The following is a 14,482-nucleotide window of genomic DNA, read 5'->3' as shown; positions in this document are numbered from 1 at the left end:
ACACCGATCAGGCACCGATCTTTGTTTCTACACTCATTGTCCATTTTATCAGCTCCACTTACTATATATGTGCACTTTGTAGTTCTACAATTACAGACTGTAGTCCATCTGTTTCTCTGCATACTTTGTTAGCCCCCTTTTTACCCTGTTCTTCAGTGGTCAGGACCCCCATGGACCCTCACAGAGCAGGTACTATTTGGGTGGTGGATCATTCTCAGCACTGCAGTAATACTGATGTGTTGGTGGTGTGTTAGTATGGGTTGCACTGGTACGAGTGGATCAGACACAGCAGTGCTGCTGGAGTTTTTAAACACCTCAGTGTCACTGCTGGACTGAGAATACCAAAAATATCCAGCCAACAGCATCCTGTGGGCAGCGTCCTGTGACCACTGATGAAGGACTAGAGGATGACCCACACAAACTGTGCAGCAGCAGGTGAGCTATCGTCTCTGACTTTACATCTACAAGGTGGACTGACAAGGTAGGAGTGTCTAATAGATTGGACAGAGAGTGGACACTGTGTTTAAAAACTCCAGCAGCACTGGAGCGGCTGACAAAGTATGCAGAGAAACAGATGGACTACAGTCTGTGATTGTAGAACTACAAAGTGCACCTATATAGTAAGTGGAGCTGATAAAACGGACAATGAGCATAGTAACAAGGAGATGGTCATAATATTATGCTTGAACAGTGTATATCTATACAGTTAAATGCAACAGCTTGAGCACTGCTGGTCAAATTACACCTTTTGTTGATTTTTACATAAAATAAGTTAAAACATCCATTTTCTACAAATTTTAGAGCACTGTTTCTATTAGCTGAGTTTAATATATTGGAAAAACTAAAACATATAAAATGTGGCCTGTGTAAAAGTTCTGGCACATTTTATATGTTTTAGTTTTTTAAATTAATGAGAGGCTTTTGCACAAACATCTGGAGTCCAGCCAGCTTGAGTGCGGGAACATCACTCGTTCATTTGGCAAATGCATTTCTACCATAATTTATTGCATTTGTTTTTTATTTGGAAAAAATATATTTACCTCAAGTAAGTGTACTTCTGAATTTATGCAGTTTTATTTAAATTCATTCTGTCTAGTCAAATATGTCAAAATACTGATAACTGCATTTCAGATGTAGATAAGAGGTTTTGTATGGAAATTCTGTGCTATATTAAAGATTCTATGATCTTGAGGTAGAGTTTTGAGAGTAGGTCTAAAGGTAGAGGCAAGAGAAAGAGAATCGTCAGAGGGGAACTCCGAAGTTTGCCTACAGAGGTTGAATGAACCGGAAATTACTGCTTTTGTGGTCTTTTTATGTGTAAGATTTCCTTTATTAACATTTTCTGACCTCTGCTATGCTTTGATGTTAAGATAAGTCTACCCTTGATAAGCTTGCTGAGCTTATCAGTGTGAGTAAGTCAGTGTATGCATGAGCGTGCATGTTGCTCGTGTTGACTTCTGCTGTCAGGCGTTGGTTTTTTGAAGCAAACAGGAGTGGAGACTTGAGGAAAATGAAGTTTATTGAACGCGCGTCTTCCTAACCAAACAAGTCTAAAGTAGCTTACACACTGACAAACTTATAGTCACGAAATGTAAACCACACCCTCAGTTGTCTCTTTGTCTCAACTAACCCCCGGAACCCCCCACGGGATGGACAACTGCCTGTACCTTTGTAATTAAAATAGAGGTGTTGAGGCCCACCCTAGGAACCAGGATGGGTCCGAGATATCCAGTCAGCAAATGGCATTGCTAGATTGGGGGGCTATAGATAACCAGATGTGAGATAGGCTAACCATTGGGGGTCGTTAAATGACAAAGGACTGCTCTCCACAGCCCCCACACATCACCCAAGAGAAACATACAAAATGCAAATGAGATTAATACAAAAAGGCAAGGGAGAAAACAGGGAAAAGATTTAAGAGAAGTTACAAAGTTAATAAGGAACAAATAAAGTAAAATGAAATAAAATAATATTTAACACTGGCGGTCTGTTTGAACACATACAAGTGTTCGTCATTTATATTTCCATTGTTACTTAATTACTATGGAAGTAACTTCTTCTGATTGGGCAATCACAACTGCAGGTGTGCATAAGCAACAGTACACTTGATTAGGATTCTCAGTAAAACAACCCTTTTCTTGCATAAACGATCTAGATCAGGATCTCAAATTCAATTAATCCGGGGGGGACTAGTATGAATATTAACTATATAAAGTTTTCATTTATCATTTTACCCAGTGCTGTAAACTAAAACATGAGAAAAAATGTCCCTCATGTCCCAACTATCAGCCTGAATTGGAATAATGGCTAAGTTAGTTAGAGCTAAAGTACAGTTTCATGCTGCATCAGGTTTTAGATGAATGGTTCCTCCTGCATGCAGCACTTTAGTTTCACTTCTAAAATCATCATCAGTCTAAGCTAATTTTATGGGGCTTATGTTGGGTAACCAGCCACAGTGTCTGGTGGGTGAAGTAAATCTACTCGTCAGATGTAAATATTTAGCCACAGAAAAAACAAAAATATAAGGATTTAATGAAAATTGTAAATATGTGCTGTGCCATATGAAGCTGCAGACCAATAGTTTGAGACAACTGATCTAAATATTTGTTCATCCGGGTTATTTTTGTGTGTGCTAGGTCTTCGAAATTGATCAGGGACTGTTGATATTCAGCCGTTTGGAAGAGTTGGTGCTAAGTGCTAACAACATCACTGAGCTTCCTTCAGGGAACCTTCCGAAGATGCTGCGGGTGAGGAACCAGGGTTGGTGCTCAAACCTGATCCAGCACCCAAATAAAACCTGCTCTGTGGTGGTTCTGTGGGGGGGCCTGACCATTAAAGAACAGGGGAAAGGGGGCTAACAAAGTATGCAGAGACTACAGTCTGTAATTGTAAAAATATAGTGTAGATACAACAAGGTGTACTTAATGAAGCAGCCGGTCAGTGTGTATGGTTAATTTGACCCAGCACTGGATTATTTTTATTTATTTTGTTAGCTATCTGTGATTTTTTTTTTTTTACCTTATATATTGTTCATTTTTATTTGTGACGTGTCAACAGAAACCAGACGCTCGCGGAAGTAAAAGATGATGGCGTTTAATAATACCAGGCTAACCAACCGAAAAAGGGCAGAGCAAAAGACGAAGTCAAAAATACAGGCAAAAAGTTCCAAAACACAGATCAGTCAGGAGAGGCAAAAGCACAAAAGGGAAGAGACAAAAAGGCAGAGTCGATATACACAAAGCAAAGGTTCAAACACGGGATAATGGCAGTCAGTGTACAAACGCCCGGTAGTTCAACAGGAACAATACCTCTCACTGAATTGGACTAAAGCCCGGGCTTATAAAGTAAACTACACAGGTGCTACCAGTTAATATTCGGGTGATTGGGAGCGCTGATTGGAACGTGAGCGAGTGTCAGAAGTCACGTGATCTCCCATAGAATTGTGGGCAATGGAGTCCGCGTCGGAGTCCGAGGGAAGTTGCCGAGTCATGTGATCTCCCAGGGGATTCTGGGAGATGAAGTCCGTCTCTTTCAGAGAGTTCGCCGAATGCGTGACATTATTATTATCACATATTATTTATATACACATTTTTAAATAAAATTAACTACACAGGCTCAATAATGACACGCTGTTAAATTAAGATCTATTCTTTTTAATAGCAGTTATTGTTGTTACTTTTGTGTTAAATAAAATATAAATAAAAACATAAATACATGTATAAATCACATAAGCATGTGTTTGTTAAAATGAACATGTAAGATTTTTAAACATAGAACTCAGCATTAACTAAAACAAATTAATATCAAGCAATATTTGCATTTCATAAATAACCATAATTAACCAAACCAAAACCAAAAAATTAGCATGTTTGTTCATTTTGCATTTTTGTTTGTTCTTTTTTTCATTTAAATATTATAGTTTTGATTTGGAACAGTATGTCACATCATGTCAGATAAAGAGACTGAGTCTGACTGGATTTCTGCTTACCTAGATACTCATGATACAGATGAAGTTTAAGATGTGAAACTCTTTAAAAATTTTGTTTAGTGTTTTCATTTCAGTAAGTTTAGCTGGTTTACTGAATGTCTAGCCAAGTTCATTTTCTACTGCTAACTTAATGCACCAAGTTCAAATTCAAAATAGGCCGAAAAAATCTCATTAAAGATTCTGAGGATTCTGTTATTTCAGTGTTTTATATTAATTTGTTTAGATTTCATAACATAAAGGAATCATCTAAACCATTTCTCTGTCTCTCAGCTACTCAGGAGCCAAATGAGTAACTGAGAACACACTGAGCGTATTCATTCAACAGTCAAACAAATGAATGTATTTGGCTTTTTTTTTGGCTCTTTAAAACATTATTTTCTATTTTTATATCTTTCACTTACTTATCTTGCTTCATTCTTTCAAAGAAAAGGGGTGAGACTGGAAAACTACAGGTGGAAATATGGCTGTATTCAGCCTTTAGCTAAGATTACCTGTGTACAACAATTCTAATAAAAAATAATAATAATTAATGATTAGTTTGCAATGGCATTTATCAGTAAATAGAATAAGAGAAGATGTATGTACCTACATGAATATTCTGAAATAGCCTTATTTGTATATATTATAAGTGCACTGCTAAAAATTGACAACTTTTTTCATATTATACATTTTAAGGTTCTGGAACTGTATGCCAATCAGATTAAAAGCCTCAAGAGTGTCAGCACCAGTCCTCCTCCTCATCTCCAGCATTTAGGCCTTGGGAACAACTGCCTTGGCTCTCCAGAGGACATACAGTACTTTACTGCAGACCTTTGGTAAAGACTCAACCATAAGGATCATGTTTCTGCCGTGGGCTAAACATAGAAACCTGCTTTTGTTACATCTGTGTCATGGAACACTTTACAGGCTGATTATTCAATTATTAACCTTAATATTCCAGGAATAGTTCAAATTGACATGACTTTCCTCTTACCCCAAATGCAATAAATCAGATGTTTGATGTCAAAATTTTGCTTCTTTAGTTTAGAACTGGGGCTAAATGTTGGAAACAAACACTGGAAATTAATAGTCGCCCATTCCATTTCCACAAATACATGACCAGAAACTACTCAACCTCCTTAAACTGCTTTCAGGCTTTAAATGTGGTTGAGCAGACTTGTTGATGTGGTTTAGAACACAGTTCCAATTTTAGCTTAAATGTGTAAAGAAGATCTGTCCATGCCATTTTGCTAAATGTTATTTTTCTAAAGAAGTTTACATAGCTTCAGTGTAATTTTAATACAAATATATGAAGATGTTGGCATGTATTTGTGGAAGCAGTTTCTGTGACTATTTACTTCCAGTATTTGTTAGCACTGTTATCCTGCTCCTGTTCTAAACTGAAGGAGCAAAACCTGGACACCAAACATCTGATCAACTACACAACTACTGTGTCTAACAGTACAGGCGAACAGTTATGGTGCCCCCTCCCTATGTACTCTGCAAACATCTCCTAGTGACACACACCGCTGATCTGTTAATAATATCCTAATATAAGATAAGGTACATGACCAACATGTACAAAAGTTATATCCTTCAGTGCTTATACCTTTGATATTTAAGATAATGTGCCAAGAACTTAATGCGCCAAGACACAACACAGGTGTTCAAAAAATCAAGTCATTGTACTCAACATCTAACCTAATCTTCTTAATGCTTTTTCTATCCAGCATGAAAACAAGGAAAACACACATATTGTTATAAGGCAGGGGTGTTTTGGGATTCTATAAAGGAGTAGCTTTATTGTTAATCACTGACCTCAAATCTAAGTGCTGGCCCTTTCATCAGGACATCATGTGTTCCATCTCTAGCAATGGCATATCCCTTGTTCAGGCATCCAAGAGTTCCTCCTTGATCTCTCTCCCCCATCACTCACCATGATGCTAGATAAGGAAGGCATCTGCATCTGATGTAGCATTTAGTGTTTAGTGTTCTCCTGCGTGTTGAGCTGTCCAATGATGTTGCATTAGAGGTTGGTGGGGCTGGTGAAGATGAGGTGGTTTTTCATGTGTCTTGGAGGAAGTATGGCCATGTAGATTATCCACATCTACACTGTAGATGGGCATACGTTTAATACTGATAGATGAAACAAAAAAATGGCAAGACCAACAAATGAAGGAATAATTTACTTATTTTTAAGGAGAAATAATTTGAAGGAATAACTTCTTGCAAAACCAGACATGTCTACTGTGTCTGCAGTTAGCATCATGGATGTCACAGATGTGAAGAAAATGCAAGAAGGGTGTTTTTGTTATTGTTAAATGAATAATTTGGTAGTTTGAAAGAAATATGCTCTGAAATAAGGCTGAGCTTAGACATTTTGCCATGAGTAAGGGGTGTAGGCACATGTAGCGGAATAAAATGTAGTCAAGGCTGCATGAGATGAGTTCAAGTCAAGACCGAGACCTGGAGTAGCATGATTAAAACAAGACCAAAACAAGGTTATTGTTTGTCCCTTCTTCTCTAAACCTTATTCAGAATCACCACCTCATGCATGAAAGCAAACCAGACGGCATCAATTTTTACATTTATGGCATTTGGCAGACACTCTTATCCAGAACAACTTAATTGTTTTACACAGGTAGACAAAGGTAGTGTTAGGAATCTTGCCCAAGGGCTCTTACTAGTATAGTGTAGGGTATTTGCCCATGTGGGGGATATAACCCCAGTCTACAGCATAGAAGGGAGCAGTGTTACCCACTACACTATACCAACCACATATACATCTATTTTTATTACTAAAAGAAAGCATATTAATAAAAACATTATGCTCTGCCCTCAGGGGATGTTTTAGATATTGAAACCAATGAACATCAACAAATAATAATTAGTCAGGCTCAACCAGAGGAACAGATTTTATACAAGAATTTTTAGAGCAAGGACTGTTTCATTCTGTTTGAAAGGATTGTTGATATTCAATAATGATAGCAAAAAGTTAAGTTTCTATTTACCACAGACTTTACTGCATCACTCTCGGCTGGTCTCAAGAACAATTTCCGAGTACACCTTAACCCCTGACCAAGACAAGACCAAATGATGTTGAGACCAAGACAAGACCCAGACTAGGCCTGAGTACTACAACACTAGTAAAATCACTGTAACAGACAGCCTGAATGCTTTTATATTACTCACATTACAATATGCAGAATACCCATTTCTTCTTCACCATGACAAAATACACCAATGTTCAATAAACAATTGAATTCAAGTCTGAAATAATCATTTATGTCAATGGGATGGATTTTGCAAAGGTTTTGTTAGGAGCATGTCATACATTTTTATGTATTCATGTCACTTACATTCATTAATAATACATTAACAATTCACTTACATCCTCAGAAGACACATCCTTCACCAAGTATTGATTGAGTTCTCTTTGAATGTTCTTTCAACTCCCTCACAATCATCAGATTTATCCGCTTGAGGAAGTCCAAAGCACAATCCATGTTACAAAAAGTTCTTGTGCACGCTGCATGCAATTACACATTTCCATCCCAAAACATACATAGTGTACCTTTAATATATTATGCAGTAAGTTTATATTGTTTTGCTCCCCTGTAGGCCCCAGCTGAGGTCTCTAGATCTAAGCTGGTCTGGATTTACAGAGCAGTGTGTTCTAGTGGAAGCTCTCTCTGCACTGCCACATCTACAAAGTTTAGTTCTAAAGGGCAACCCCCTGACACTAACCCCTTCATATCCAGGCTTTGTACTGGACAGCCTGTTCCGCTTGCTCTACATAGATGGAAGGCGAGTAACACCAGAGGACCGTCTTCGCTTCAGTGGCCTTGCCCAACTCAAAGGTAACAGAAAACAATTTTCCCTCCAGCTTCTGTGTCTGTGATATTATCCTTAACCACAAATATGAAAACTAATCAAGGTAAATATGCAAGTACTTGATCAAACAAAGCCTGTCAAAAAACTTCAGTAAAACACAACATTTTTGCAAGACATCGCTGTATATAGTAACATCTGAATATCTGCTGCAAGGTTTTGTGTCTTATCTTCATAACTGATATATCTGCAAGAACCAGACAAACCCAGATGAATTTGTAGCAAAAGGGCTGCGTAGTCACATGTTAGCCAATAAGAAGTAATATTTTCTCAGTATAAGCATGAAATATCTAATGCTCACAGTCAATTATATTAGTAATGGTAACTTGCAGTAACCTAACTTGCTTGTGGAATTGGACATGACTAAATTGGGGCGAAAAAAGTAAAAAACAATTTAAAAAACAGTAGAAATGGACTTAACTGTAACAATAATATGCAGAGGCTTTCAGAGGCTTTTTTTTGGAAAAAGATAGGAAATGATTACTTAAATATATTAAAATATAAAATGTGGCAGAATAATGTAAATTAGTGAAAAAGGTTTTGGAGAATTTAAAATATGCATTATCATCAATCAAATTTTGAGCTAATAAAAGACGATTCATAGAGAAGTTAAATTTAAATTTTAATTTTTTAAGTAACAATTTTGCAGAGGTAGAGTAATCATGCAACCTACAGCATTGTAGTTACAAAACGAAATGAAAATATGCTCACTGTAACAGCCACCATTTGCAGTCAAAATATATTTAAAATAAGATTGTTTGATGTAGCATGTAAACATTGTTAAAGTTTCAAAACATACCGTTTACTCCCCGATCTGTACCTATACCTAAATTAAGCTGCAAAATAATGATATCACTTCTGCATCAGCTGAACCTACCTGCAGATCTTTAACTGTCATATGAGGGTTTTGCTTTGGCTTTCAAGCCAGCATAAAAGCAGTTTTATCTGAGATTATTCTTGGTTTTCTAGTTCTTACCTTGACTTCCACAGTTCTTCATTTCTTAATGACATTTTGGACAGTGGAAATTGCGAGCTGGAAGCACTTTGAAAGCTATATCCTTTCCCTGCTTTGTAGGCATCAGTTAGCTTCACTTCACTCAAATTCTCAGCCAGCTGCTTAGACGAATACATGGTTGTTGAGTGTTAGCAGAAGGTTTGAAGAGTCCATTGTGCTCTGGGATAGTTCATCAGCTATATAGTTCCAGATGACAATCCTTGACGGTTTAAATGAGTTAAGTTCTGAGACTTTACTGGAAGCGTGTCCAAACTTTTGCACAAGCCACAGGTAAAGATTTATTTTTAGTTAATTAAATATAAAGTAACTATGCAATGATGTTTACTTTTGCAGAAACAATATAAATATATATTTAAAATAGTTGGCTGCAGAGTTTGTGTGTACTTCTTTCCACATCAGAAATCAACATAAAATGTAATTGCATCACATTTTAAAAAATCACATTTTAAAATTATTGGTAAAAATATTTGTGTTTGCTTGTGAAACCACATTCCTTTTCATCCAGAAATTTGTGTTCATTTTCCATAGTAATAAAGCTGGTTATTATCACATTCATTCTCAGCTATAAGGAAATCTGATTCACAAAACAGCAGAAATCTTTTTAACAGAATTATAATTTCAACCAATAAATATGTGTTGCAATAGCTGTGATTTATAATTAGTGAGTTTGCATCACATTGACCTGCCTAAAACTAATGAAACCTTTTGCATTTATAGGTGTAGTTTTTGAGGAAGCAGAGGTCAATGTGTGCATACAGAAAATGAAGGGTGTTCCTAGCCCTGCTTTGCCACTGGATGAGTTCCCTGTGATCAGCCACAGCTATTCAGTCTCCTACGAATTTCTCAATCAACCTCAGTCCCAGGAAAACATACATCAGGTTCTCTTTCACATTTACAACATCACAACTAATTTGCAGAAAACAGCAGCAACAACAACAATAATAATAATAATCATCATCATCATCATCATCATAATAACATTTGACTTGCATGGATGTTATTGTTCAGATGCTAATTTAACTGTAAATGAGAGGAATTTAAATATATGAGTAATGTACCAAAAGTATGTGGACACCCACATGGCAATCTCCAAAGACAAACATTGGCAGTAGAATTGATCATACTGAAGAGCTTGGTGACTTTGAATGTGCCACTGTAAGGATGTCACTTTAGCCACAAGTCAGTTTGTGAAATTTCTACCCTGCTAGATCTGCCCCAGTTAACTGTCTGTAAGTGCTATTATTGTGAAAAGGAAGCATCTACAAGCAACACCAGCTAAGTCACAAAGTGGTAGACCATTCAAACTTAGAGTGAGGCGTGAACAGCATTGTGCATAAAAATTGTCTTCACTACAGAGTTCCAAACTGCCTCTGGAGGCAAGATCAGCACAAGAATTGCCTGTTGAGAACTTCATGAAATGGGTTTCCGTGGCTGAGCAGCTGCACTCAAGCCTAAGATCACTATGAGCAGTGCCAAGCGTGTTCTCTGGAGTGATGAATCATGCTTCATCTTACAGTCTGATGGATGAATCCGGGTTTGGCGGATACCGGGAGATGCTGCCTACCAGAATACATAGTGCCAACAGTGAAGTTTGGTGGAGGAAGGATAATGATCTGGGGCTGTTTTTCAGGGTTTGGCTTGGCCAGTTCCAATGAAGGGTAACGTTAATGATACAGCATACAAAGATGTTTTGGACATTATACGCGTCCAACTTCGTGGCAAAAGTTTATGAAAGTACCTTTCATGTTCCAACAACTGTACACCTGTGCATAAAGTGAAGTCCGTAAAGACATGGTTTGACCAGTTTGCTGTGGGGGTACTCCACTGAACATCTTTGGGATGAACTGGAACATCAACTTTGAGAGAGGCCTTCTAATTCAACAACTTCACATTTGCTCATTTGACTGAATAGACACAAATTACCACAGAAACATTCCAAGATCTTGTCAAAAGTCTTCCCAGAAGAAGGGAGGATGTTTTAGCCCTGAAGAGGGTGTCAACTCTATATTAATGCCCATGGTTTTGGAATGTCCAATAAGCTCATATAGGTGTGATGATCAGGTGCCCACATACCTCTGGCCATATAGTGTATGTACCAAGACTAATATTAATGATATATTAAAGGAAATCTCATAATTTGCAGACAGATGTGGGTTATACCTCAGCAAATGTCCCTCAGAATCTGCAAGAGCAACATGAGGAAGTAGCGTCAGTTTCACATCTGCCAGCAGATCTCCTGAAAACAAGCAGAAAAGACCAGAATACAGGTACTTCTTGTCAGAGGGTTAACTTTATTCATATTGAAAGTAAGTGTGTCTACATACTATGAATAAACATTATAAGCATCAAGCATGATTGGTTCAGCTTTATTGGTTGATCCAGTTACACTGAATGTGTGCATTCCTTAACCCCTTAACAAGCCATTACACACTTCTGTAACCTAAGAAAAGATCCATTAGCTTGCACTGAAGTCCCTGTGGTTACTGAATAATATGCCTTTGTATGAAATAAACCTGAAATGTTAAGGGGTTAACCCCTTAAATGGCCAGGGCCCACAGACAGGCCTAAAGTGTTATTACACACTTCTATAACTTAAGAATTACTAAACCCGTTTGCACTGAAGTCCCTGTAGTTACTGAATAAGAAGTACTTAGTACTTCCTTGAAATGTTGTTCATATATCTAATATTTATCATTTTGAGGTTACTGTAAGCTTAAAATAAGATTATAGTTTTACTCATATAAGATAATTTTGAAACAAGCAAAATTATCTACCAATATAGATAATAGATAATTCGACTTGATAAAATCACTTTAAACAAGTAAAAACAGGGAAAGCTTCTAGAAAGAAGCTTCTAGAAAGAAGTTAAATAATCTTATAATAAGCTTACAGTAATCTCAAAGTGAGAATAATTAGATCACATCAACTAGATTCAAGATGATTTTACTGGCCAACATAGCATTTTTTGCAGAGAAACTCTTCACTGTTATTGGCTGATGTTTTATAAATCTGGTTAGCGACAAAATATATATATATATATATATATATATATATATATATATATATACAGCAGTTAAATTTCAGTGAAAACCAAAGTGTTGCTGACAAAAAGACTCAGAACTCAGAGCTCAGAACTGTCAGAATTATCATTACGAACATTGTATACGGAACTCAGAAGACATGTGTAGGTTCACTGGTCATTTTGGATAGTAAATAAAGCTGCTATATTTGTGTGATATTGATATACTTGATATTTCTTATTCTGAGATTGTTGTAATTGAGATTTATTACAAGATTCTTTAACTTATTTCTAAAAAAAATTGCTTTAAGTGATTTTATTTAAATATAATTATCTCACTTTATTGGTAGATCATTTTGCTTATTGTAAGAAATATGTTTGAAACAAGTAGCATTTTCTGCCAGTATAATAAGATGATTTCACTTACAAAAATAAAAACAAATTAAAAATGTGTAGAAATAAGTAAAAAAATCTTATATAAAGATTACAACAACCTCAGAATAAGAAATATTATATATATCAACTAGATTTTAGTCAATTTTGCCAAGATACCATTTTGAAAAATGGGTGGAATTCCATTTTAAAAACTTTTTGAATAACTTTTTTTAAATGATAATTGCAACTGATCTACACAATAGTGTATATGTTTATCTTGAGTATTGGGAACACATAAATGAAATCTGCTTTAATTCCCTGTCTCTGTCTCTGCCCAAGACCTTAACATTCCTGTAGTGCTGAACAGTACACTGAAGCAAGAATGGGCTGAGGTGATTGAGTTTAACTATACAACAACACACCGCATCAGTGACCTGTCAGCGCTCAAGAACTTCTTTCTTAGAGGTCTGTGGCTCACTGTGGAAGAAGAGAAGGTATAATGTCATCTTAAATTAAGCTTGTAAAATATGTAAACCCAGAAAAATGTTATGTTAGACATGTAAGATTTACTGAGAAATGAATCACAGGGTATGGTTTCAGATAAGACATGAAATGAATGAGCTTTGTGTGAGTGTTTTTTTGTGTTTGCTGCTTATTTGTAGGCTATAATGATGACAAACCAAATGTTAAACCTAATGATGTTTGCAGGTTCTGTCATGGCCTGCACCTCCTGCTGAAAATGCTGGAACCAAAGCATCAGCAGACAAGAAAGGAAAAGAGGTGAGTATCGAACTCACAGTTTCTGAATATTCAAACAGCTGTGATAGTTCAGAAAAGCAAATAGTAAATTAGGATTTCTCTCTAACGTTATACATCCTCATATGGAAGAACGATGAACTGCCCAATCTCCAGAAGAAGGCAGTGAAGAGTCAGCATTTATGTTTTGATCAGTGTCCCTTATCTGTTTAGTCCAAAGAAGGAAACATTTACTATCTCGTTTGGTATCAACTCTTCACAGACCTGCTGCGTTTGAGCTAAAAGATATGAGGTGAAATATGTTGTGACGAGGCTAGTAATGTTATCTGAGGTAAAAACAGATGATTAGCATTTGTTTTCCTTTAGATTGACACCTTTCTCTGTGTAAATGTCAAGCCATTTATAATCTACTTTGGATGTGTGCTGTGGGTCTGGGTTTAATATTGTACAGCAATAGTAAAATGCTGAGTGGCATCACTGTCTCTGGTGGCGTCCAGTGTGCAGTAGCCTGTAAATTATAAATTTCCTATACATTTCTTTGTATGTTTTTTGTTTGTTTTTTTTTGGGGGGGGGGTTGTATGGGGGGTATTTGAATATGTTTTGGAATGCCTGAAATTAGAAGCTGAATATTATCAGTAATCATTCCGTCAGCTCCAATCTATCTTTTATATCTTTTTTCACTTCTGTTCCACTAGGTGGTGGTGTTATTCTTAGCAAGTAAGCATACTGTCTGTAAAAACTGAGCTAACACTGCTTTAGCCGCATAAAGAGTGATCACTTTACAACATTACAAAATATTTGTCTCAGCCAAGAAAAGTTACATGAAATAAACTGAGGTAATGCGTTCATTTTGCATTCATGAGTTGCTGTCATGGACTCCACTTGTACTTGTGCTTGCAATGTTTGTCCAAGCCCTGAGGGAACCAGCTGTTCATGCTGGGTTTGGTCAGATTCGGACATCAATTTCCAAATATGCGTCAGGCTCAGGTCAGGTTCAAATTCCATGTTCAGGTTCTCACAGCCCATCCTCCTATGTTTAACAGCTTTTACCCTGCATTTCCCTATGTTTAAGTTTTTCTCTGTACTTTATTCTTTAGAAGATTTTACCCTGCATTTCCCCTGCTTTATTTTTTCCCCATACTTTATACTTTACTTCTTCCACTGTCACGTTCAGTGTAACTCAAAAGATGTCTAAGTCAGAGTTAGTTTACTGCTATAACTATAAAAAAAATACTTTAAAATACTTGTGTAATCAATAACTGAAATGGCTGTTCTCATAACCAACAGTAACAGTTCTTGTTCTCATAAAAAGACAGTAACAGTTATCGGTCCAATAACATACGACAGCTACCAAACGCATCAAGCAGCATTACATAATGTTTGTTTGGGATCAAGCTCTTTCCTTTTATTTTTTTTCACTGTGTTACAGCCATTCATAATCCTGACGCTCTCCGTGTC

The 14,482-nt window shown here is 36.6% G+C and overlaps 1 protein-coding gene across 3 annotated transcripts in view; it reads left to right on the top strand.

Moving 5' to 3' along the window:
- Positions 1–14,482, top strand: part of LOC118826885 (leucine-rich repeat-containing protein 43-like) — a 35,882-nt gene that overhangs the window by 15,683 nt on the left and 5,717 nt on the right. For all 3 annotated transcript variants that reach the window (XM_036597929.1, XM_036597928.1, XM_036597930.1), the window contains 7 exons: positions 2,637–2,747; positions 4,664–4,803; positions 7,589–7,827; positions 9,591–9,751; positions 11,017–11,140; positions 12,607–12,761; positions 12,976–13,047. In XM_036597929.1, the coding sequence (XP_036453822.1) occupies positions 2,637–2,747; positions 4,664–4,803; positions 7,589–7,827; positions 9,591–9,751; positions 11,017–11,140; positions 12,607–12,761; positions 12,976–13,047 (1,002 nt within the window). The remainder of the gene's footprint in view (positions 1–2,636; positions 2,748–4,663; positions 4,804–7,588; positions 7,828–9,590; positions 9,752–11,016; positions 11,141–12,606; positions 12,762–12,975; positions 13,048–14,482) is intronic.

Source organism: Colossoma macropomum, unplaced genomic scaffold (assembly GCF_904425465.1).
Source record: "Colossoma macropomum unplaced genomic scaffold, Colossoma_macropomum, whole genome shotgun sequence".
NCBI classification, from domain to species: Eukaryota; Metazoa; Chordata; class Actinopteri; order Characiformes; family Serrasalmidae; genus Colossoma; species Colossoma macropomum.
Note: the sequence above shows the minus strand (reverse complement) of the source record. Positions and strands in the feature narration are given on the sequence as shown.